The sequence below is a fragment of the Pipistrellus hanaki genome (assembly GCF_964339955.1).
Source record: "Pipistrellus hanaki genome assembly, chromosome: 3".
NCBI lineage: Eukaryota > Metazoa > Chordata > Mammalia > Chiroptera > Vespertilionidae > Pipistrellus > Pipistrellus hanaki.
Window position 1 is genome coordinate 20,636,708 of NC_140505.1, and position 25,149 is coordinate 20,661,856.

The following is a 25,149-nucleotide window of genomic DNA, read 5'->3' on the forward strand; positions in this document are numbered from 1 at the left end:
TTCCCAGGGCACTTCTGGGAGGGGCACCTGCCTAGGACGGGCTTTGGGAAGAAGAAACGGGGATAAAGCTGGAGCCTGTACTCCAGCTCAGCCCCCTCCTTTCAGGACACCCTTCTACTGGCATTGTATCTTCTTGGGGGGACCCAAGGCCTTGGACTCCTCTAGCCCCTCCTCTCCCTCCAACCCCTGCATCCAACACAGTAGTGCTCAAATATTTGTGGCTCTGTGATAGTGACTCAGGCAGGCCCAACGGGGAGTTGAGTTGTATGGGTTTTAAGAGGAAACATACCATGAAATCTGAGCTTTTACCTCATTGCTCACCCTGGGAACCCTCGGTGCCGGTCAGGGTCAGATTTGTTTGGGGCTGGGTGGAATTTCGTTTCTTTTCACTCTGAAAACTATATCTGATGTTTAAATTAAACAAAACAAAACAAAACAAAAAAAACCTTACACAGCATCTACTTCATTTTCGACAGGAATCTAAACACTACAAATGTTAACTCATTTGCTCTCCAAAACGACCCAGATGTAGAAACTGAGGCACCTGGTGATTAAGCCATTTGCCCAGGGATCAACACTAATGAGCGGCAGCGCTGGGATTCGAACCCAGGCCATCTGGTTCCAGGGAACATACTCTTGAACATGCTATGCTGCCTGACATTTATGAGTAGCGACACAAGAAATGGAAGTTGATGTATTTATTTCAAAGGAAATTTTTTTTTTTCTCTTTCTTTCTTGTGTTCCCCTTTCCTTCCTCATTCAGAGCAAAATGTTCTAACTCGAACAGCCTCTTTTCACACCTGAGAGAGCCGGGGTGGCTCATTTTTGCTTTGGCAATCAAAATGGAAGAGGAAGCGCGTGTGGTTTCATCACTGTGCTTTCGGGGTGTGTGTGCTGTGCCTCGTCCTGTCTCCCTCCTGGCTCATCTGGCTCGGGCCCCCTGTCCCCAGGCTGGGTTGCCTCGGGGCCTGGAGACTTTGGAAGTGCCTGCCTTCTTTCCCCTGCCATCCTGGGCTGTGGGCCAGCCCTCCTCGATCCCGCAGATCCAGCCCTGGTCCCAGAGCCTCGGGGATCTCCTTTTGCCCTCCTCTCCCTCGAAGCCAGGTAGGAGGACTTCGAATGGAGGAGCTACATTTGCTTGGGAATTCCGAGAAACCGCGTCTCTGAGCCTCCATTTCTGGGTGCATCCACGCATCTCCGTTTGGGATGCGGATCGTCTGGCTTTTGGTGTCTCTCATCGTCTGCTCCTCACGTGGGAGGCCGGCGCCAGAACCTGACGGACCTGCCGTGGATGGAGTGTGGGACCCAGGGCGCGTTACTCCACGCCGCCGCCGCCGAGTCTCGGTTTCCTCATCGGGATGGGGATGGGGATGGGATGGCTCCCCATCCGGCTGCTGTGTGTGTATCCGTGAGAGAACGCAGAGGCTTCTGCGGCTGCCGGTAGTTCTGGGAGGTCCCCCTGGGCGATATTCACTCAAGGCACCCTCGCCCGTTTCCATCCCCCCCCTCCCGCCCCCTCAAAGCAGCCTCCGCTCTGAGCGCAGGAAAGGGCTGTCTTCGCGCCCCACTCTGAACGCGTCCCTGAACCTCCCGTTAGGACGGCAGCCCCCTTCCCCCACCCCCCACGGGCGATTCGGGCAATTTGATGACAATCCGGGGGGATCTCCGCTGCGTCTATCCACCCTAACCCTACCCCTGACCCAGCGGCCCCAGGAAGGCCGGGCGCCCGGGGCTGAAGACGCAGGGTGGGGCCTCGGGAAGCAGCAATGGAGATAAGGGGGGCCCGCCTCCTTCCTTCGAGGATGCCCTCCGCTCGGGGCCCCCTTCCCCGCTCCGGACACCTGCTGCCCGGGGCCGGGCGCGCGGCGCAGGGCCTCCCTCCGGGCCGGGGCCGGTGCCACCTGCGCGGCCGCGGGCGCTGGGCGCGGGGTCAGGCCTCCTCCCGCGCGCCCGGCCTCCTCCGCGCAGCCCGCCGCGCCCGGCCGCGCCCCCTCCCTCCCAGCCACCCCGCGGCGCCCCGGCACCCCTCTCCTCCCCCGGCGGGCCCGGCGGAGCATTGTACTCACATCCGGGGCTGGGTTTTGCTTTCATGCGAAACGTAATTAACCCGGAAAAAAGAGCCGAGAGACTAGAGAGAAGGAGGGGGCGGGGCGGCGGGGGGGACCGGAGCGAGAGGAGCGAGAGGCACCGCCGGGAGTTTGGCCGCGAGAGAAAGAAACCCCCGGAGAGCGCCGGCCCCGCGGCCGGAGGGGCGCGCCGCACCCCGATGTGACCCCGCACCCTGCCCGAGCCCGGCCCCTGCGCGGCGGGTAAGTGGGTGCCCGCGGGCCGGGAGCGGAGGGCGCAGCGGGGCGCGCGGGCTGGGGGCCGGGGGGAGCCGGGGGAGGGGGGCGGCCCTGGGGCCGTCGGCCCAGGGGGAGGTCGCCGCAGCCCCGGGGCCTCTCCCAGCCCCGGAGAGCCCGGAGCAGCCCCTCCTCCTGCCCGGGGCGCCCGGGGTGGCCGAGGTCGCGCCGTCCGGGGTCGGGGCGGGGGTGGGGCCGGGAGGGCGGGGCGGGCGCTGTGCTGAGCTGCGTGTTCTCACGTTTGCAGCGGCGGAACTCGGAGCGGGTTCTGGCGCTGGGGCAGCGGACCCGCCACTGCAGCCCGAGCTGCGGGTGGGGCAGGAGAGCAGAGACCGTCCAGGCAAGTCCCTTGGGCTCGGATGGGGCCGTGGAGACAGACCCATCTCTCTCTTTCTGTCACCTTAGCGCAGGACAGGCCTAGTGTGCTTCCGTGGGGGGATCCCCTCCTTTCCCCTGGGTCCAGCCCGGGCCCCGGCCTTCGGGAACTCCAGGCTACGGGGTGGACTGGAAGGAAAACTGTCCTCCAGTGCAGACTCTGTGCCAGGTCAGGAAAGCGCTTTGGGGGGGATCTCTCTCTCTCTCTCTCTCTCTCTCTCTCTCACTCTCTCTCTCACTCTCTCTCTCTGTCTCTTTCTCCAACTTCTTCCTCACCTTACTCGCTTCCCTTTTCTGCTGCAGCTCTCCAGTTCTGAAGACTGTTATTTCATCAAATTAAAAAAAAAAAAAAAAAAGAGGCCGTGTAGGAAGGAAAAGTGTCCAGGCATGTCCTCCACTTGAGTCTTAACGCTTCTCCTCCCCGAGGCCAGCCCAGCCCAGCCCAAGCCCAGCCCAGCCCCCCACCTCCACAGCCTTTGGGCTTAAAGTTTCCTCCCTTCTAGGTTGAGTGTGGGTTCAAGCTGTGTCTTCCCTTTTTAATTCCTCCCGCCCCTCCTCCTTTCGTTCTTTCTTTCGGGCTCCAAATGGGGCTTTCTGAGGAGGGTAAACAGCAGAGAAGAGGGGGGTGGGGGGTGGGGGGGACGCATTCTACCAGGACGCCGGCTGTGGCTCTTGGAGGCACCTCAGCCCACTGAGTGGTGGTTGCACTTGGGCTGAAGTTCCAGAATTGTACTCGTGTTGTTCTTACTATATCTAAGTCAGTCTCCTGTCTGAAGCTTCATCATTTTCCTTTGTTTGGTGGCAGAGCCTTCAGAAAGAGTCAAGCTGATGAGGTTGAAAGAATAGAAATGTTTGTTTTCCATTTTATTTGGATTTGGTTGACGTATATTGGATAACAAGGACATGAAAGGCAGCGAGAACAAAAAGCAGCCTCTGGCTTTGAGGGAGCTTCCAGTCTAGGAAGCTACACAGATTCCTAGAACACAAAGCTGTGTGCTCAAATAGAGATGCAGCGCGCTTTGAGAAACCAGAGGAGGCTTTTTAAAAAGCATTGTCATCATTTCAGAGACGAACCTCCTTCACTGGAAGGCAGGTGACTCCTGTCATAGTGAAAGTCTAGCTTGTCGTCTAGACTCTGTGGCCAGCCCAGGGTATGACATCCGCTAGGTGCTGAGGAAATGTTTGTTGAATGAATGAATGAATGAACGAATGACTGTAAGCACATGGGGCATTTGCATCTGCCCAAATGGGAGGAAAAAGAGCAGTGTGGTGGCGCTTCCAGCCTGTGGAAATTCAGCCCATCAAGCTGGTTTACTCCGGATGTTGCCTTTACACTTATAACACAGTCTTCAGCCCTCTATGGAAGCCCCGCTTTTTATCAAAGTGTGACACATCTCCTGGAGGTCTAGTTGGCTGAGGATGGGAGCCTCGCTCGCTTCAGAGACGGGCGATCGCTTAAGATAGTGACTTGGAAACCACCTACTCTTCGGTGGAGCGTTTGCAAAACCTTCTTTTCCTTTGCTGGTGCTTTCTTCTGCCTTCTGTATAAGGAAGTAGGGCCTACAAACCCCATCATGTCATCGTAGTAAGTTGAGCCATTTTTAGCTCAGTATTTCACCAAGTTTAAAATAAACCCCGAAGACAGGCAGGTTTTGGTTGGTGCCTACCTCTGGAGATAATTCTGCAAAAGTGGGAAGGGAGATGCGTGAGCCCTGAGTGCCGGATCCTCCCGAGCAGCCCCCTGCAGGCCTGCAGGCTGTTGTTGAGGTGCTGGAGCAGGGTCTTTTTTGTGCCCTTCATTGAGTTCCTGTCCTCTTCCTGGGGCAGGTGAGCCGTTGGGTAATGCCCCTGTGAAAAGGCTGGAGCGCCTCAAATTAGATCTTGCGGTGGGCCACAGTGCAGTACATGTTTTCTGACTCACTGAAACTCCCGGGCACTATTCTGGCGGATCTAGTCCTAGAGCCCGGAAAAGAGGATCTGGGTGCTGGGACATTGGGTTGCTCTGTCTCTTCCCACCATGAGCAGTGTGGGCTGCCTTACTTTCAGTTTCCCATCTGCCTCAGTGAGCTGGATGGGACTCCGGCAATCTAATCTGCTAGGCTGTGGAAGGGAAGGAAGCAGAGCAAATATTATGGTTTGACAGCCTATGGGGAGAGAAGACTCCTAACCCTGCCCGATGGAAGCCCATCCTTAAGCCTGGGAGTGGGACAGGGAGGGGAGACAGGGCAGCTGAGAGGCGGGAGGGATGGGGTCCCTTCCTTCCCGTCCTGAAGGGGCCTGTGCTGAGGGCAGTGGGACATGTCATTGACCTTTATTCCAGATCCTGTGCTACTCTGTTCTCCCCTCCTCTGGCCCCTGCTGTCTGTAAGCTCAGCCAATCTTTTGGGCTTTGTAACTTATCTTCTTTCTGGAAGCCCCTTCTCTGCCCGGACCTCCAGCGATTAAAGTGACTGGCAGAGGATTAAAGACTGGATCGGGCTCTCTCACCACGGAGGTCCCCGCTGGTGCAGTAGGAGCTCCTGACACTGACACTGGGCAAAAGGCTTTCAGCTTCGGGCCTGTGGCGTGCTTTTCTGTCCACAGAGGTCGGCCAGCCGAGAGAAAGAGGGTGGGAAGCCGAGTGCCTGTCCATTAGCTCCTGGGAAACACCGCAGTTAAAGTGCAAAGGCTGGTACTCGCTGTGCTATCAGCTAGGACTCGTATTTGGCCATCCCCTTGCAAAGTGGCTCTAAGCTGTTGTGATCCTCCCCTGGGCGGAGCAGGAGGCAGCTCCAGCACCCTTTCCCGGGAGCCAGATTCTGTGAGCCAGAGCTGGGTTCTGTGAACTTTCAGGGAAAGCTGGCCAAGATGGAGTCTTTGGATCTCTTGGATTTTTTTTTTTTTTCTAACCTCTTGAAGAATTTTATTTTATTTATTTTAAAATATATATATTTTCTTGATTTTTTTTACAGAGAGGAAGAGAGAGGGATAGAGAGTTAGAAACATTGATGAGAGAGAATCATCGACCAGCTGCCTCCTGCACACCCCGTACTGGGGATGTGCCCACAACCAAGGTACATGCCCTTGACCAGAATCGAACCTGGGACCTTTCAGTCCGCAGGCCGATGCTCTATCCACTGAGCCAAACCAGTTTCGGCCCTCTTGGAGAATTGTAGAGAGGTTCTCGGAGTAGAGGCCAGAGGAAGGAACATGTATGCCTGTCTTTGTGAGGGATACCAGTGTTGTGGCCTTTCCGTTGACATTTGCCTGTTGATATTTGAGGGGTAGAGGTGGCCCAGCAGCCCCGGGCCTGCACTGGGCAGCTTTGGGGGAGTCATGGTAATCATACTCCTCACATGGCAGACATCTGAACAACAACTTTACCAGACACATTACTTATGTCATTTAATTCCCCACCAGCGACCTTTGAGGGAGGCACAGTGATGCTCTCCATTTTTTCAAACGAGGAAATGGGCCCCGAAAGCTCATGAGAGCCTGACTAAAACGCAGCCTCTTTCACTCCACTCTCCACCACATCAATGGGTAACTGAAATCAGCACACCCTTTTTCACGGTCACCTTCTCGCAAGAGTTTCATCAAACCCACTCATGCTGATCCGTCACCTGCACATCCTCCTTGCCACACCCAGCCCCTCCCTGCAGCCAGGGTTGTGAGCACCTACATGACTAAGTTTAGGCAGATGCACTTAACAATCTCCTCTGGCACTTTCCAAAGGCCGGTCGAGAGGAGAAACAGCCATGTTTTCTTTTCATTTCCCTGGCGCCCACGTTGTCGTGGCTCACACTGTCAAGCATTAAGCGAAGATGGTAACCCTGGGACTCCTGTGTGGTTATGGCCAGGAAGGCCTACCGTGAAACTGAATTCATCGAGTCTTCTAAGTGGGGGACTTGGACCATTCTGCAGATTGGAGATCTCCGTTTTTACAGGCTCTTTATTTTAAAGAATATTTTTATTGATTTCAGAGATGAAAGGAGAGGGAGAAAGAGATAGAAATATCAGTGATGGGAATCATTGGTCGGCTGCCTCCTGCACGCCCCCCCACTGGGGATTGAGCTGGCAACCTGGCTTGTGCCCTTGATCAGAATCATACCCGGACCCTTCAGTCTGGAGGCCGGTGCTCTGACCACTGAGCAACCCTGCTAGGGCTTTACAAGCTATTTAGAACACCCATGTGGCTGGCAGCTCACCTACACGGTGACCTCTGGTGGAGGTGCTCTCTGGAGCCTTGAGCCGTGGCAGGCCTTTGTTTCCTGCTGGCTCCAGCAACCACATTTTCTCTGAATATAGATGAGGTCGCTGTTGAGAGGTCACGAGTGCTTAAAATATTTTCTTGCTTTTAGCATCTTTCTTGCAGTGACATCCGTGGTCAGTTACTCCTGCCACGTCCCGCTCCCCTGGCTTCTCCCTTAAAAGTTTCATGCATGTCTCTTGCCCTCCATTCAAAGTTCTCTGGGCGAGTGGGGATGGGGCTGCTGTCTGTGTCGGGGAGCTTCTTTGCTTAACTTCCCCATTCCTGTAGATGTTTGCATTCCTCACCCTGAACTTCCGCTGGGAACATGTTCCCAGTACATTCCCTTCTCTCTCACATTGCTCTCCCGCCTTACACTGTTTGGAGTTCGCTCTGCTGGCATTTTCAAAAGGCAGCGAGATTGGAACAGTCGGGGATAGATGCCCCTCCACTCCCTAAGTTATCATCTTTGGCCGGTTCTCAGGGATGTGTTCTGAAATAGCTAAGCCCGTGTTTCGCTGCTGTTCTGTGGTTTTTACTGGGTCCTTCACAGTACACGCCCATGGGTGCTGCAGTTTAACCTAGGTGAGCGCCCTGCTCACAGGGCCCCGCACCTCCCAGCAGCAGCTGAGTGCCCGCTCTTAACCTCCACACCCCAGTTCCTGTCTGCTGCCTTACAGTCCTCGCTGAGACCTCTGATGTCATTTCCCGATAAACTTTCTCCTGTAGAAATTTAGCAATTTCCTGTTGGTATCCCTGTGGCTCACCGACACTGGAGCTCCCACCCTTTTTCTCCCACCATCAGCGGGCAATGCGACAGGGGATGTGCCTCCTGCATGCCCCACCGCATGGCAAAAACCGCCCTCCTGACTGTTTCTGGGCTAAAATGGCTGAAATTCCCTGTCCTGCCAGCACTGAGGAACATGAAAGAAAAAAATCTCCAAATTTAAAAAACAAATAAATTAAAAAAATGCTTGGAACTTTTTTTTTTTTTTTAAACTGGAGGTTAGGTTATATCATAATGGGGCAATGCCATTTAAGACTCTATCTCTGTTATCCCTTTCTCATATTTTTATACACCTCAACAGTGCCAGGATGGCCAGGCAGAGCTCTCTCCCTCACTTCATTCTTTCCCTTCTCTCCAAACTACATCACTGGTCTTAAAAATCAAGGTGTACAATACAGCAAACCCTGGCTTGCATGACTTAGTAGCTCTATACTTCTTTTTAAAAAATCTGTCCACCCATCTCTTTACCTAGCCATTTATTTACAAAATGTCAACCCTCCCTCTCTCCCAAGTCTCAAGAAGGAAAATTCCATTGGGGGTCCTTGTTGGGTTCCCTTCTCTCTCGCAGGAGTGTTGGGCTTGTGTGGCTCTCAGTAGAGGTCTAGAGGCATCGACTTGGGCATGAACATCGCCGGCTCCAAGGACAGGGGCTCCTCTTAGGGAGACCTGAGAGTAAGGAGCCAAACCTGCAGGGAAAGAATGAGCCTCTCTGAGAGGATGTTGAAATAGGAAGTAAGACACGCAGCTAGAATGGAGGGTGCCAGAGCTCTCTGAGTAGCTACCTGGCTCTTGGGCTATTGTGATGGGTGGGATACTGCTTTTAAAAGTCCCAAGAGAGCTCTAATGGAGGCAAGGTTTTACTTGTTTATGGACTCTGGAGAATGGAGAAATGTGTTGTCAGCTTCAAAACATCTATGCTGGGGAAGAGGGTTTGTGTGGAGTTAAATAGTGTTCCTTCCTACTAAATGAAATAACACACATGCCCTGTCGAAAATTTGGGAAATACGGAAAATACATAAAAGTAAATAAAATTCACCCATCTTGGTGCCTGTATGTCAGTCTTTTCTCTGTCCAAATATAGAAATACAAAAATAATATTTAAAGGGTTGGAATCATATTATAAATCACATTATATCTTCAAAAATCTTACCAGGATATGGCTCTTCCTAATTCATTAGAAATGACTGAAAAACAGTTTTTTAAACGATTGTGTAACATTTCCTTATGTGAATGTCTCATACTTTATTTAATTTTTCCTTAATCATTGGAGACATTCAGAGCATTTCCAACGTTTTGTTATGACCAAGTCTATTGCAGTTGCTATCTTTTTATTTTAATCTTTATTTGCATCTTTGTTCATTTCATTGGATAGAATCCTAGAAGTAGATTTACTGGGTCAACAGCTGTGAACATTTTTAGCTCTCTTGTTATATATTGCCAAACTGCTTCCCAGAAAGGTTCCGACTCCTGTCCCCGGTGTATAAGGATCTCAGGGGAATTTTTCAAGTAGATAACGTTGGCTTCAAGCAGCAGCCTTCTCTTTATTCTTTCACTCCTCCTATTGTCTCTCTCTTCCATCTCACACATTATTTATTTCATTTAATTCCCCACAAGCAACCTTTGAAGTAGGCACAGGGTATGTTCTATTTCTTAGGGTCTTGGTCCTAGGTCTCACGTATATATTATGACCCTGATAAAGATGCCAGTTGCGCCGAAGCCGGTTTGGCTCAGTGGTAGAGTGTCGGTCTGTGGACCTAGGGGTCCCAGGTTCGATTCCGGTCAAGGGCATGTACATTGGTTGCGGGCACATCCCCAGTGGGGGGTGTGCAGGAGGCAGCTGGTCGATGTTTCTCTCTCATCGATGTTTCTAGTTCTCTATCCCTCTCCCTTCCTCTCTGTAAAGAATCAATTAAAAAAAAAAAAAAAGGTGCCAGTTGCCTCAATTCCTAGGAGACAATTTTATTCTTGGCTTGAATCTCCTCCAGTGATGAAACAGAGACACTGACATGAGCAATTGAGGGGATATTTTGGACAGAGAAACCTCCCAATGCCCCGATCTCTGTAAGATAGGCAGCCATTGACTCTTTCTTCATGAGCTTTGTCGGCTCAGCTAGCACATGTTGGCCAGGAATCTCCGTTTAATGGACATTTAACCCATTTTCTGCTGCTGATCAATGGACAACTTCATGCAAATTCACTTTTTTTTTCCTCCAAATTTTCATTGTCACTATAAATTAAATATTTAATGTATTTTCACTTGCAGTACATACCTAGGAACTTATATACTGAAAAAATCTGGATCATAGAAAACTTGCCTTTTTTCCTAATTTACTTTTCTTTAAAATACATTATTTAGTTATCTGCATTATGCGAAGCCATGTTTTGGTTTGGTTGGGGTACGTGTGTGAGAGAGAGACAGAGACAGAGACAGAAAGAGATTGATTGGTATTGATTGTGGGCACATAGCAATTTGATTCGCATTTCACAAAGTCCATGAAGGAAGATGAAGCAGGAAATGGTCTCAAGAATTGTAAAAAAATCATAAGTTATGAATTAGTCATATTGTTGCATGGAATTTAGGTTGTTTCATTGTAAAAGAAGAAACAAAGCATGAAAAGATGAATTTCAGCATCATTTATTGAATGTAATCTAACTGTAATCTAACTGAAAAATTGAATGTAATCTGTGTAATCACAGAGAATTAGTTAAGTAAATTATAGTACATACAGTCCAGTAATATGCACCACTAAAAACAACGATTACAAAGACTAGGTAGCAACATGGAACATGTTTATGATATGATTTAAATTTTTAAAAAGGCGGATTATTGTAGACAGTGGCATGAAAAAGCATGCAGAAGTGAAAATGGCTGGCTAGAGCGATCTTTTTGAAATGACGACATTGTTGTATTGTGGTCTCTGCACTAAGCATGGAAAACACTGGGGAGGTTTGGCATGCTTTGGAAAGATAGGGAGGGGGCTGAGTGGGGTGGACCAAGGTCCCTTCCTGCACAGATGTCTGTTCTCTTTGTCTTCCATGTATTGTGAAAGCTAAGAAGCTCCTTGCTGGGTGGTTTCATTGTGGTGGTAGAGCTAAGGTGAAGGGGTTAGGCTGAGAGAGGGGTATCTGGTGCTTTACGCCAGCAAGGAGAACACTTTGCATATTGCCCCAGGAGATGGGGAGAAAGTCAATGTCCGTATCTGGGGCCCAGGACATGCTGGGATTGGGGCAACTCCTGGGTCCCACTACCCAATGCCACCCTCTACCCAATATTTTTTACACCGGGGAATTGAAGTTAAAAATGAAATTTAAGGTAACAAGTGCCGAAACAGGTTTGGCTCAGTGGATAGAGCGTCGGTCTGGGGACTGAGGGGTCCCAGGTTCGATTCCTGTCAGGGCCATGTACACTGGTTGCGGGCACATCCCTGGTGGGGTGTGCAGGAGGCAGCTGGTCGATGTTTCTCTCTCATAGATGTTTCTAGCTCTCTATCCCTTTCCTTCTTCCCTGTAAAAAATTCAATAAAATACATATTTTTTTTAAAAAAGGTAACAAATGATTTTAGAGAGTCAGAAAACAAGCTAAAACTATATAACTGGAGGAAAGTTGTGAGTTAGGAAGAACATGTCAAAGCTTTGTCTTGGTCTTGGTCGGGGAATTTTGGGGTGACAGTATGTGTGTGTGTGCATACTATAGTACCAGTTGCCAGCTCTCTCCTTTCTCCCTTCACTGCTAGTGGTTTGGGCCGAGCCTGGGGTGGCAGAGTGAACTGTAGTGGAGGGACCCCTCTGGGAAAAAGCGGAGCCACAGCAGAGACTTGGAAGATGACGGTGACAGCTCTGAGGCAGGGAACGGGCAGCAGGCTCTCTGTACCAAATCTTAGCAGCTGTGGTGACAAGGATGGTACAAATGGGGTCTGAGTGAGCTGGCAGAGGGTTGGGGGTAGGACCTCAGGTTTGTGTTCCGTGTCTGGCTTTGAGCATGTCACTTCTGTGTGGGCCGGCTGGTTACCACCACGTGTCCCTGGGATGCTGGTTCTCCTGCCGCCAATCCTTCCCCCACCTCCCACGCTCTTGTCGAGCTCTGTGACTCAGCGGCTTCTCGGGACATCTGAGCAGCTTCTTTTTTTTTTTTTTTTTTTTTTTCTGGGGCTGGAACCACAGTCAGGAGATGTTGTCACCAGAACGCTTCCTTTCATTATTACCTTTCCTTCGGTACAGGCCGGTCTTCTCCCTTCCAAGGATCCACGCAGGTGGGAAGCGCCCTGCACCACCGTGGGCTCCTGGGGGACTGTGGGAAGAGTGCCTCCCCTGGCTGCTGACTTGAGAAAAAAGTCGGGCACCCATTAATCCTGGTGGCTGAAAAGGGAGCATTGGAAAGCCAGCATGAAGTTGGGTGCTGTGCCTGAAGTTAGGCCCAGAGATAGTCAGCTTCTTGGTTATCCCATTGCATTTTTCAAAAAATAAGTTTTATTAATTTTTTACAGAGAAGAAGGGAGAGGGATAGAGAGTTAGAAACATCAATGAGAGAGTTAGAAACATTGATCAGCTGCCTCTTGCACACCCCCCACTGGGGATGTGCCCGCAACCAAGGTACACGCCCTTGACCGGAATCGAACCTGGGACCTTTCAGTCCGCAGGCCAACGCTCTATCCACTGAGCCAAACCGGTTTCAGCCCATTGCATTTTTATGCTTTCTTGTAGGAATGCCCCTGGAGTGGCAAGTCCTGAAACCCCTGGGAACGCTGCCTGTGGCTGCCTAGTTTTCTGGAGGGATGGGTGTGCTCTGCCTCCTGACCAGACACTGTGCATGCCCAGCGGGAGCTGGCCCAGCCTTTCTGCAGGGGACACCTGTTGTTCCCTATTCCTAGGGGGGAAGCTGAATCCTCTCTCGGGGACATGCTCCCTCCCCAGCCACCGCCAGGCCCCTCGCCTCCCCATCTTGGACCCCGTGTCTGCAAGAAGACTTCTCGTTCCTCCCATGGCGTTTGTTCTAACTCTTGGCTTGTCTCCCTGGCTCTCCCTTTCCTGAGCTCACACTTGCTCAGCTGTGGAACGGGAGCTGGGAGGAAGCGTGGCTCGGGTAGGCGCGGAGAAGCAGGGCCCCTGGCTGCAGGTACCTGTGCCAGGCATGATGCTCCTTCGTGCGGGGCTGTTTCTCCACTCGACCCCACCCCGCCATTGCCCCACCCTTCTTCCTTCCCCGCTGCCATCTTTTTAATCCCCCTCTTTCCGCCTCTTATTCTTTCTCACCTTCTCTGTTATATCTCCTCTTATGTCCGTGGCCCTGTTTCCCAGGCGGCTTCATTCTTTTGTCCCCCTCCTCGATCTCCTTTCTGACTGAGTCATTTGTCCCCATTGGGGTTCTGGCCCGATCTGACCTAGAATCAAGGGATTCACTGTTCATTGGTATCCTTGTGTGTGTGTGTGGGGGTGGTGGGCACTTTTTTCCCGGAGGCAGCCTTTTGACACTGCCAGACCCCTGTGAGGGTGGGAGAGAACAGACTGTCTTACCCATCACCACCCATAGAATCCTCTGCTCTCCTAGGAATGTGTCTTTGGGGCCTGGGAGACTGTAGGTGTGGCGTCTTGGTAGCTTGCCTGCTGGTCAGTGTTGCAGGGCAGGGCACGGCCTTAGGTGGGTCTCTTTACGACGTTGCTTAGTTGTAGACTAAAAACCATGGCCTTGGGGGTCAGTGGGTTTTGCTCGTTGCAGCCAAGCAGGACCAGGGGTGAGCGGTGTCTGTCCTTGAACGTCTAAATGGTGTTTTCTCATCTCTGTGGGACCCCGTGCATCAGGTTGGGTGCTTGTGGGAAGTTGTTCCCATTCCTTTGGGAGGAGAACAGAGTTCCCGGGCTTTGCGATGGCTCTTCAGAGAGACGGCAGGGAATCACAAGGAGAGGGGCGTCTGGCCTGAGACCCTCTTCTGGAGTCAGCGACAGGGTGCAGGGGTTGGGGCTCTCTTCCGACACCTCCTTCTTTCAGTTACAAGTGGCCCCTGGGTCACAGCGAAGTGAAGTGAGTGTGGCCTAGCCACGAACCCTCAGGTTAACGCTTTGGTATCTTCATGGATCCGGAGGGGCTGCTGTTGATGGTAGAACTCCTGGCAAAATTTTATCCAGGCATTTGAACTGGAGCTTACATCCTTTTTGCTCACGTATAAAACTGGGTTATAACCTACTTTCCAAGGCTTTTGTGAAGAGTAATAATAATAATCATAACTAGTGTTTATGAAGAACTTAATATGCACCAAGCACTTAATTTTCACCAAAATTGAATTATGAGGTACAGGTACTGTTATTATCCCCATTTTATAGATGCAGAAACTGAGGTGCACAAAGATTACAGAGTTTGTGGTCACACATAAGTGGCCAGAACTGGAGCTGGAACCCCAGCCTTTGACCCCAAAGTCTAGGCGTGTGCCCTGTATGCATGGAAAGTTGCCTAACACTCTGCTTGCTTGGTACGAGAGCCTCAGGAAAGTTAGGTGATACATGTCAGTGGGTGATACAGGACTGCTTACGAATGGAATTGGTAAAAGGTTTCCAGGGTCTGGCTGGGGGAAACATTTGGTGCCCCGGGGAAAGAAGCTGATGCAAGAAATTGCCCGTCCAGCTTCTCGCAGAGGTGAGTCCAGCCAGAGGGAGGTGCCCGCAGGCCCCGAGGCAGGGCCCACGTTACCCTCCTTCTCAACCAGCGCCTTCCTCCCTCCTGCCGTGCAGGGTGATGTGAGCAGAGCCCAGGAATGCCTTATGTGGATCGGCAGAACCGCATCTGTGGGTTTCTGGACATCGAGGAGAATGAGAACAGTGGCAAGTTTCTGCGGAGATACTTCATTCTGGACACCCAGGCCAACTACCTTCTCTGGTACATGGACAACCCCCAGGTGAGAGGCTGTGGGGGAGGAGAAGGGTGGCCGGCTGCCTATCACTGCCTGGGAGGAATGAGCATGGGATTAGCCTCAGGGCTTCATCTCTCATAAGCAGCACCGACCTGCAGGCCAGTAAGGAGGGAGACCCCCCTCTGCACCCCCCTTCCCGCCCACACACACACACACACACACACCCATGCATGCACATACAGGAAATCATCCCCGATTTTAGCTCTAGAAAAACCTCATCTCTCCTGACCCAGGGGATCTGCTGTCTTTTCTCACACTCAGGAATGCAATGCTTACAAAGTCAGGCAGAGGCCAGCCAGGCTGGATCCAGGCTCCGAAGCCTGGGTTGCTCCCTCTCACCTCTCTGGTTAGGGCTGTGGCCTTGTGGCCTCGCCTGCTCTTCCAGTCTGGGCCCTCCCTCCCCAGCAGGGAATGTGACCTGGTTCCCCGAGCTGGACAAAAGTTGGGCTTCTCTGGTCTCCTGCATCGAGTCAGGAGGCCCAGTGCTGGGTTGGAGGTGACCCTGGAAGTCACCCAGTTTTGCTTCCGTGCACTAGAGATGAAAAAAGCTGAGTCTCAGACATGGGAAGCAGCAGGGGCCTCCTCAGGTTTATGGCCATGCCTGGGAGTCCCTGGAGCCATCCCTGGTCTGGGAAGAAGTTGCTTTTGCCCTGAGGTGGGATCTCAAGTCTTTTTCCTGGTGCTGGGAGTGCTTTGGTTCTTTCCTTTGCACTGCCCTGGAGCAGTTTGGTGCAACGAGGCCCCAAAGGCTGGCTTGGCCCTTGAACAGCAAGATCATATGGCCACCTTGGAGTGGGGAGGGGTGTGGGCCTGAGATTTGGCTCCGGTTCAGAGACTTGGAAAGAGGAAAGTCTGAGTGTTGGGGGATGGATTCGGTCTTGAAGATGTGAAGTGGGAAAAGAGTCCTGTGAGCCCCTAGGTCACATATGTCAAACACAAGGCCCGCGGGCCAAATCCAGCCCGCCAGGCCTTGCAATGTGGCCCGCACCGCGCTGTCATCACTGCACTCTGCTGTCAGTTTATGACATTGTCAGTTTATGACTGTTCAGTAAACCATTCGGCCCGCGATTTAGGCTGGATTTTAGATTTTGGCTCCTTCTCTGATTGAGTTCAACACCCCTACCCTAGGTCATTGCCCGGGCACTAACCCTCTAGGGACCTTTGGCATTTGACCTCTGAATTTGATGGCTGTGAGCAAACACTATGGATAACAGAAAACATACTCAGAGATCAGCTGCCGGGAATCACCCTCTCCAGGAAAGACTTAATCCTAAATAGAACTGTGCCCCCTGGTTCACCCCACATTCCTGATAAACCTTCTGTTGGTTACCCTTATTTAAAGTGCTGAGCATGCAGAATAAAACTTATGTAGGGACGCTCATGTCCTTGACTTAGCCTGAAATGCTTGCCTCTTATGGTGTTTTGGTTTTGGGTTTGCCTTCAGGCTCTGCTGTATCGTTTTTCCTGCTTTTGCTCTGTAGAGGTGCCCACAGCTAAGTCAACAGATCTACTGTGGCAGAAGTAGCATGTTAGTGCCACTTCCTCACTGTTGGAGGAACTCAAAACCAAGCCTTGTGGCCAGTAGATGTGATTTCTGGCATGCCAGGGTTGAACCCCGTGACTTCTGGTCTTCAAATCTGATCATTCCTTTCCCCCTTTTCTTCCTTTGCATACCTTCTCCCACGTACCTGCCATGTTCGCTCAGGTAACTCTAATGTATTTCTATTCTGATTCAGCTGCTTAGTGCTATGCTTTCTACTAGGACTGTTCTTAATGTAAATTCACTTGCTTGGGGAATTCTGCCTAGCTGTTGCCAGCTACCTCCCCTGAGAGCTGGACTCTCCTTCATACTCTGGGCCACAGACTGAGTCCTTTATTTATTTATTTTTTAAAAAAGTATATTTTTATTGATTTCAGAGAGGAAGGGAGAGACAGAAACATCAGCAATGAGAATCAGTGATCTGCCTCCTGCATGCCTCCTACTGGGGATCGAGCCCGCGACCCAGGCATGTGCCCTTGACCAGAATCAAACCTGGGACCCTTCAGTCCGCAGGCCAATGCTCTCTATCCACTGAGCCAAATTGGGTAGGGCTCACAGACTGAGTCTTGCTGGCAGCGACATGTTACCCAAGACCACAGTGTCACCATTTCCAATTTCAAATATTGCCAGTTGTCAGGATTTCTCTTGCTCTTTCCTGCCTTCTGGTTTGACTGTCCCTTGGTTCCAGAACCTGCAGGAACCTTGGATGCTGGGCCTTGGGCTGCTTTCTGGGGTGTCTGGAGTCAGCCCCTGTGCAGGTTGCACCCTGCCCCGGGCAGCCTCCTGTGTTTCCCTGCCAAGAGAGCTCTCAGGATGCTCTTTGTGCTGGAGCCTTCTCTGAGCTGGAGTTACCACATAAAAGCCCCTGCTGGAGATTCTTTACATTTTCCCTGGAGGCAGAAATTTCAGCTGGCTTGGCGCATGCCTAAAAAAGGAGAGTCTAGCTGTGACACAGCAATATTTCAGAACATTTAACTTCTTTAGTTGTTGGCTTAGCTCTTTGTTGTGTGAATGGCCAAACAGCCACTCTAGACTCGAGGGTGGATATTTTTGTAAGTTGAAGAATAGTGTTAGTGAATAGTTACTACTATCTGCCAAGCACTGTTCTCAAGACTTCATTGGGTTTTCATTTCATTCTGACAAGAGTCTAATGGGTAGGTATTACTGTCTCCATTCTTAAGGGTTGGTGGGTGAGGCAGAGAGGGGAAGAGATTTGCTCGTGGTTACATAATAAGAAAGAGGCAGGGCCTGCACATTCTAACCCTGGCAGTCTGACTCCAGTTCCCCTGCTGTCAGTGCGGATAGTGAGGCAGTCATCTTACTCCTGCCTGGGAGGAAGGAGAGCTTTCAAAAGTAGTCTCTGATTAGGAGATAGAGGCCAGAGGACTCTCAGGGCTGGGAGCTCTTAGATGGCAGGGGGCTCATCTGGCTTAGCTTCTGATCCACAGTGTCCATCATTTGATGAATGTGTGCTCATTGAATGAGTGGATGAGTGAACCAAAGAGGGCCAGGTAAAGAGGAGGTCAGAGGGAGGCCTGTATGAAATGCAGAGTGCCCCACACCATTGTCCTGTGGTTGGGACATGGCCTACACCAGGTGGAAGTTCTGTAGAGTGTCGGGAGTCAGGAGAAGAGGGACTGGAGCTGGTCCCAAGAGCAAACTGGAGGGTTTAGTTCTGTCCCTAAGAAGAGAGATATTGAAAACTCCCTTCGGTCACTGAACATCTTACTTGTATAGGGAAAAGGAGACACCTCATATACTATCTTAGTTATTTAATAGGCATTAATAAATAGGGGGGTTTTCCGAACCCAGGTCTCTGATCTTTGCCCGTTTAAGCCACGTGGTGTTTGTGGAGCCAGTTTTTACTACCACTGTTACTACTATTATTACTCACTGAAGGTTATACTAGCTGAGTTTTACTGAGTGGTTACATGTGTTGCATGAATCATGTCATCAAGTCCTCACAAGAATCCTGGGACTCAGGGACGATCGACACTCTGACAGTATTCTGCAGGGTGCAGAAAAGTCTGGTGACTTTGCTGAAGGTTGCACAGGTGATAGGTGCAAAGCCGGAGTTGGAGCCAGGTCTGTCTGACTCGAGTGTCTTCACTTTTCACCCTTGTCTGCTTCCTTCCTCCTGCTATGTTTGTGCTTAGCACAGGCCAGGTCCTGTGGACGAGGTGAACGGGAGCTCAGTGAGGTATTTGCCACAGAGAAGTTCCATGTTCAGTTGGGAGGTGAAGACCATATACATAAAACTCGGAAAAGCCGAGTCCATTTTTATAATAGGACTAGAGGCCCAGTGCACGAAATTCGTGCACAGATAGGGTTTCTAGGCCTGGCCGGCAATCAGGGCCAATCAGAGCCTTCTGGCTGCCGGCCGGCCGGGGCCTTCCTTCCCCAACTGCCAACTGCTGGCCAGAGCCTTTGTTCCGCACCACCCCCTGATGGTCAGCGCAGGTCATAGGAAGTGATTGAACCCCTGGTCTCCTGGTTGAACTCCCAAGGGGACACTTTGCGTATTAGCCATATATATATATATACACACACACACACACACACCGTGTTTCCCCAAAAATAAGACATCCTCTGAAAATAAGACCTAGCGCATGGAAAGATAAGACATCCCCTGAAAATAAGACCTAGCACAACTTTGGGAGAAAAAATTAATATAAGACACTGTCTTATTTTCGGGGAAACAGGGTAGATAGCATATCATGAAGTTGAAGCGCCCAGATGCCAGTATTTTGGCTGAAGGAGAAGGGGGTTGCAGTGGTCCCTGCTGCCCATCTGGCAAAGAGGAGGACCTGGAGGTGGAGTCTTAGATGGACCGTTTTCAGGCCCGGGAGGTAAGAGATCAAGGGCCAAATCGTGGCTCAGCCACTAAGCTGTTTTGTACTTACGCAAGTCATTTATCCTCCCTGGGCCAAGGGCACTCAATATCGTCCTTAACATGGCTTTTGGCCCTTTATGTCTGGGGGGCTGAGAATAGAGTAAGACCCTTGAGTTCAGCAACACCATTTAGCACGTAGTTGCTACACGTGCCCTGTGTGCCAGACTCCATCAAATGCTGAGGCTTCAGCAGTGAACAGGCCCGAGTCTTCGCCTTCATGGAGCTTACGCTGTAGCTGGGGAGCCAGATGACTAAATGAAAATGTGGCAGGGAGAGCTGCAGGGCATCCCTGCATGGAAGGTTAGCACTAAATCCAAATGGGAAAGTGATTGCTACAAGTGATTCACATTTGTAGAGCACTTCACAGGTATTTGCACTTACAATTTGGTTGTTAGGCACCCTGGAGGGAGGGGTGCAGGAGGGTGTTCTCAGTTGTATGGGGCTGAGGCAGCACCAGGGAGGGAGAATGAGCCCGCCTGGTTCAAAGGTGCTTAAGGTCCGGTTCCCTAGATGAGGGTTTGTGGTTGAAGAGACAGACTGAGACTGTCTAGTGTGCTAGGAGCAGGACACGGAAGGGGAGGAAGCCAGACGAAGGTGTGAGCTCAGAAGTCCGCAGCGGGTAGGGAGGCCTTAGCCTAGTGCTGCAGGAGGGCTGATAGTAAGTGAGGCCTACGGGTTGTCCCAAGAGCGCTGAGCTTCCGTATGCCCCGCTGGACCGTCACTGGTTCTGGCTCTATAGATGTGTGCGAATGGCTCCCATGGCCCAATGGCAGCCTTCGAAGTAGAGCTGCAGATGCCGGCCATTGTAAGCAGAGCAGAACATGGTAACGGAGGCCAGCGACAGTGTCTGCTCTGAGGAGGAATCATGCGTGTGAGGGGGCAGTCTGTGTGGTCCATGCATATCCTTGTACGCCGGCCGGAATTTAGTTTTGATGTAGTAAGGTGAGGAATCAAGTTTTTTTTTCTTCATGTTCTATTGTTAAAATATTTTTATTGATTTCAGAGAGGAAGGGTGAGGGAGAGAGAGATAGAAACATCAATGATGAGAGATAATCATTGATCGGCTGCCTCCTGCACACTCCCCATTGGGGATCGAGCCTACAACCCAGGCATGTGCCCCTGACTGGAATCGAACCTGGGACCTTTCAGTTCGCAGGCAGATGCTCTATCCATTGAGCCAAACCAGCTGGGGCAGGAATCAAGGTTTTTTTAATACAGGCACTGATGACACCAAACTGATCTAGGATGAAACCCATTAGCTAAAAAGGACCCCTATAAAGGGAAAATTTTAATATTATTGATTATGGCCACTGATTTGGCGAATGCATTTAAAAATCAATAGGCTGACAGTATCAGGCATGCAAATGATTCTTGAATAGAAACAAACAGCTGGATTTTCCTTAAAGCATTTCTATGATATGATAGCAACAGCACTTGTATTTTAATTTAATGTTGGTCCCTATCATGCCAGAAGGGATGACATCCCTTCTTAAGGCTTCTCTCCTTTATGACCATGACCTACAGAGTAATTAAGCATGTTTTAGTTGCACAGCAACGCTTACATTCCAAAGTCTAATGCCTGCTTGGCTAAGTAATTGCAAGACTGAATTATACAGCCCTGAACAAAGGAGAAACAGGAGCATGAAAACAGTATTGCACTAGATTGTTGTTCCTGTCAAATTTACTCTGTAAAATGTCTTTTCTCTCTTTGACCAAAAAATGCTCAGATGCTTTTACTTTTCAAAATACCTATAATATCCAAAAAGATTGCATCTCTGAATTTCTCCTGGTATCTGTGGGGCCTCAATAAAACCCTTTACTTTACTTTACTTTACTTTACTTTACCTTATTTTATTTTATTTTATTTTATTTTATTTTAAAGCTGAAAGCAATTCTTTCCATGGCAAAGAGCTTTAGCTGTGTTGACAAAAAAGGTGAATTTTTGGCTGCATTCTAGTAGAAAGCATATGGAGGAGCGGTAGGAAATTATATTAATACGTAATGTATAATGGACAATAGTTTTTGTCTTTAAGGCTAGGCAAAAATAGTGTGTGTGCACTTTTAAAATTGCAGAAGGTTTTCTTTATCAGAAACCTTTTTGAGCAAAATTTGGCTGAAATCCAACAACTTTTAAAAGATTTCTGTCTAATATGCTTCACCCTGTCAAAATGCCAAGAACCAGTGAGATAACCTTCTTTAAAAACTGGCCAATCGATGCACAAGGCACCAAGTCTGAAATGTGGCAACACTGACCCAGTGACAGCTTCCTTCCTCCCACTCCTGTTCCCCAGGTACTAGTTCCTCTGGCCAGAGGCCATCTTACCCCTTTCATGTGTCTGTCCACAGATCCTCTCTGCAGATCTAAGCATTGTGCTAACTCTCAGATCTTCAAGAAGGGTGTGGGCAAAGTGCTTTTAACTCATGGATTTTGTGTAATTGGTATATTAGCTATCTATGTGACACATGATTTCAAGGGTTAAGTAGAATTTCTGGCATGCTTTTGCCTATTATTTTGTTAGATTAACAATGTAGAATTCCTTTGGGGGGAAAATAATCCCCCAAAAAAGGTTTGAAGCGACAGATCTGTACTTTGACTAAAATGCAAATTAAAATAAACAAATAAATAAATAAATGCAAATCTGTTCAGGGTGAATTATTATTAAATTAACATTTTAAGAATTAAAATTATGTGTAGACTTTTTGAGAGTTAACGTAAAATATTGTACATGTAATTTTGTTTTATGTGTTTTCTATGGTAATCTTATTTTTTTTTAATATATTTTATTGATTTTTTTTTTGACCCCCTCCCTCCCTCCCACACATCCTCTCCCTCCCCAGAGTTTTGTGTCCATTGGTTGCACTTATATGGGTGGTAATCTTATTTTTAAAACAATTCTTGTCATTTAAAATTTTTTTTGACTTTTAGAGAGAGAAAGAAAGGAAAGGGAGAGAGAAACATCGATGTGAACATGAAAACAGCAAACACATCAATTGGCTGCTTTCTACTCACTCTCAGTCCCTATAGGGGATCCAGCTCATAACCTGGGCATGTGCCCTGACCAGGAATCAAACCAGCAACCTTTAGGTGCATGGCACGATGTCCAACCAACTGAGCCCCACTGGCCAGGGAAAAAGAATTCTGCCTTTATAACACGGTGTGCTTTGTCTAAAGCAAAAAGAAGTGCAAACTAAATTAAAAAGAAGTATAAACTAAAAAGCACTTTTGGGCAATCACGTTACTAGTTAGCACTACTTAGTATTGGAGTCCAAGCAGCTAAAGAGACAGACGCTTTGAAAGTTAGCAGAGGTTTTATTAATGCAAAACAACTGTGGTGACTATTCTAAGTTTTCTTAAGATTCATCTATGGTTGTTTGTTACATTTTGCTTTAGATTTTAACCTTCTGCATTTGTTTTTACACCTATTTTAAAATATTTTATGTATCTATCTATATACAAGAATGCCATGCCTTTAAGTCGCTGTCCCCAGGATTGAAAGAGGAAATAAAAAAGCTAGGAATATAGTGGTTGAGAGACTTGCACATCACAAAGTCCATCCTGGCTGGAGCCAGTACTGGGTGCATGTCAACAAGAAAGAGATGAAAGAATGGGAGCATTACACCAGCACAACAGTTTCTGATAAAGAATTGACTTTTCTTGAAGGGAAATATTAAATACATCTTTTGAACCGGAGAATGGAGAGAGTAGCCATGGACATGTCGCCTTTCTCCCAGTTAGTACCAGGAAATGGAGCTACAGGGTAGAGGGGAGATGTGTTTGACACCAGAGTGGCAGGTGAAGCCACTGCTCGGGTCACTTAACGCTTGGGGACAGCTTGCTTAGTTTCCTTTGGCGAGGACTGTGGAATGTGGGGCTGAGGGAATTGTGCTCTCCCCTCCGTTCCCATCATGCTGCTCTTCTAGGGCAAGTCCTTCTCTGAGAGTCAGTGTCTGGCCTCATCCTTTGGTGGTTTGAGTTGTGGTTTCAGCCCCTGGGCAGTCATGCTGGCTCATGCCTCAGCGGTGGGGTTTCCGCATGTATTCTCTTTCCCCTTTTCCCACTAGTTGACTAACAAGCTAGTGTTGACTGCCTGCTGTGTTCCTTGCTGTCTGCTAGGAACCCTGGAGAGACAGAAGAGAAGGTCAGAGGGCACAGGCAGCTCTCCTTCCCCCTTCCCACATTCTGAATTCCTAGTCTTTTGGAGTTTGGCACCTAAGAGCCAGTTTGACTAGTTCCTGCCCTGCCCAGCTTGGGTAACTCTATAGAGCCTCTTTTGGTGTAACCTTGCTGGTCCTGCTCTTGTGTTTACCTTTCATTGATAATCAACTCTTAGATAATGAGCAGGTCCTTGTATATTGAAGGATAGTCTCATGGGAGGTGGCAGGCAGAAAGGAAAGTGCATGGGATTTGAGAATCAGGAAGGGTTGAGTCCATCACTGGCCAGACTCCTCAGGACCTCTGTCACCTTGGGCAAGTTGCTTCGCCTGCTCCATCCTTAGTTTCCTCATCTGTAAAATGGGATTGTTGGGATTAAGTGGCAACGTGCAAAAGTACCTAGCAGCAGGCTTGGTGCATGATATAATCTAAATATGAATCTGTCCCTTTCTTCTTTCTCAACCTGTGCATTTTGTCAAAGCAGCTAGCAGATTGGTGTGGGGAGCAATGAGCTCTGTCTTCTCTCTGCTCCACGAGGAAGTCTCACGTGGTGAATGATGAGGCATCAATAGAACCTTCTAGTGCTGACATGCTGTGAATGTGTGAATCCATAGTTAGATCTTCTGGTCATTTCTGTGCTTCTTGTTACTTTCACTAGAAGAAGAAACAATTTTTCTATTTCAACAAGAAATAGCATCTAGAAAAAAGGCTAACCATAGAGGTATGTCATGGGAGGGGTGGGCCCTTCAGCTCCGTGCTCAGTGATGGAAAAGAAACAACCGTATGCTTTCCACTCGTGGAGAGTAAGAATTCCTTTGAGGTCCTTGGTGACAGAACATTTGAGCAAAAAGCAAGATGACAGCAGTGTCTTCATAAAGCCATCATTTAACAGGAACCTGCCCTGTGCCCTACATTGTTCCGGAAAATTTACAAGTCCCAGAGGTGTACAGGTTGCATACAGCTGGAATCCCTTCTCTCCTCCTGCTCACGGCCCTGCCCTGCTCTTCCATGTCCCTGTTTACTCTGCTGCTGCAGCCAGAGCCACTCTGTGGGCTGTGGCTGGGCGTGGCCCTTCCTCTCACCTGCTGCTGTGTCTCCAGTGCAGAGCCAGCAGGACCAACTGTTGTCTGCACCAGTACTCCTCACGCCTGGTGGCACAGAGGAATCCCCCAGGACATTTAAAAACATACAGGTGCCCAGGCCCTACCCCAGACCCGTGAAATCCCTGGGGATGAAGCTCGAATTTGTTTAAAAATCTCCCCAGGTGACTCACATAGCAGCCCTCCTTCCAGCCTCTGTCTCCACTCCTCATCTGCTCAGGTGCTCTCATCTTAGATGCTTTCTGCCCCTTTTCCTGGCCCACTCCTCACCTCCTCTTCCCAAGTCCTTGACCCCTTTTTTAGTTGGGACTCAGCCCTTCATGTCTCCCTTTACTCAATTCCTGTCCCACAAGAGACCAGCTCCAGGTCGTGGGAACTGCAAAGTCACGTGACACCCAAGCTCTAAACGTGAGCAAATCTTCCCAAAGAAACATTGTTTGCCCATGGCAGTAGGAGCGGCGTCATCTTCCAGTCCTCCATGAGGGCAGCAGGCGTTTGTGGACTGGTTTGGGAACTCAACCACCATACAGATAGCGTTCTCATTTAAAACACTATCGACGAGTCAGCTGTGTAGAGGGAATAAGACTGTACTTATGTCCTCCCTGTGCTTGAAATCCAGTAAGAAGAGACAAACTCACAGAAAAAATATCCTCCAATACAGAATGCAGGACGAGATTATGTCATGTAGACTAGTTGTTCTCAAACTTGGGCGTATGAAGGGATCACTTGGGAGCATTGAAAAAAAATGTGCATGTTCTGCCCACATTCTGCTTGATTCTGATTCAGTGTTTTTCGGGCGAGGCTGGAGCCTGGGCTTCTCAAACAAGCTCCC

The 25,149-nt window shown here is 49.6% G+C and overlaps 1 protein-coding gene across 3 annotated transcripts in view; it reads left to right on the top strand.

Annotated features, from left to right (window-relative positions):
• Positions 1-2,026: 2,026 nt before the first annotated feature.
• Positions 2,027-25,149, top strand: part of PLEKHA2 (pleckstrin homology domain containing A2) — a 57,692-nt gene continuing 34,569 nt past the window's right edge. The window contains exons 1-3 of one of the 3 annotated variants that reach the window (XM_084879754.1): positions 2,027-2,309; positions 2,590-2,682; positions 14,453-14,616. In XM_084879754.1, coding sequence (XP_084735880.1) covers positions 14,476-14,616 — 141 coding nt within the window. In that variant the 5' untranslated portion in view covers positions 2,027-2,309; positions 2,590-2,682; positions 14,453-14,475. Of the gene's footprint in view, positions 2,310-2,589; positions 2,683-14,271; positions 14,358-14,452; positions 14,617-25,149 lie in introns of those variants that run through there. The other 2 variants (XM_084879753.1, XM_084879755.1) reach the window with 2 other exon arrangements.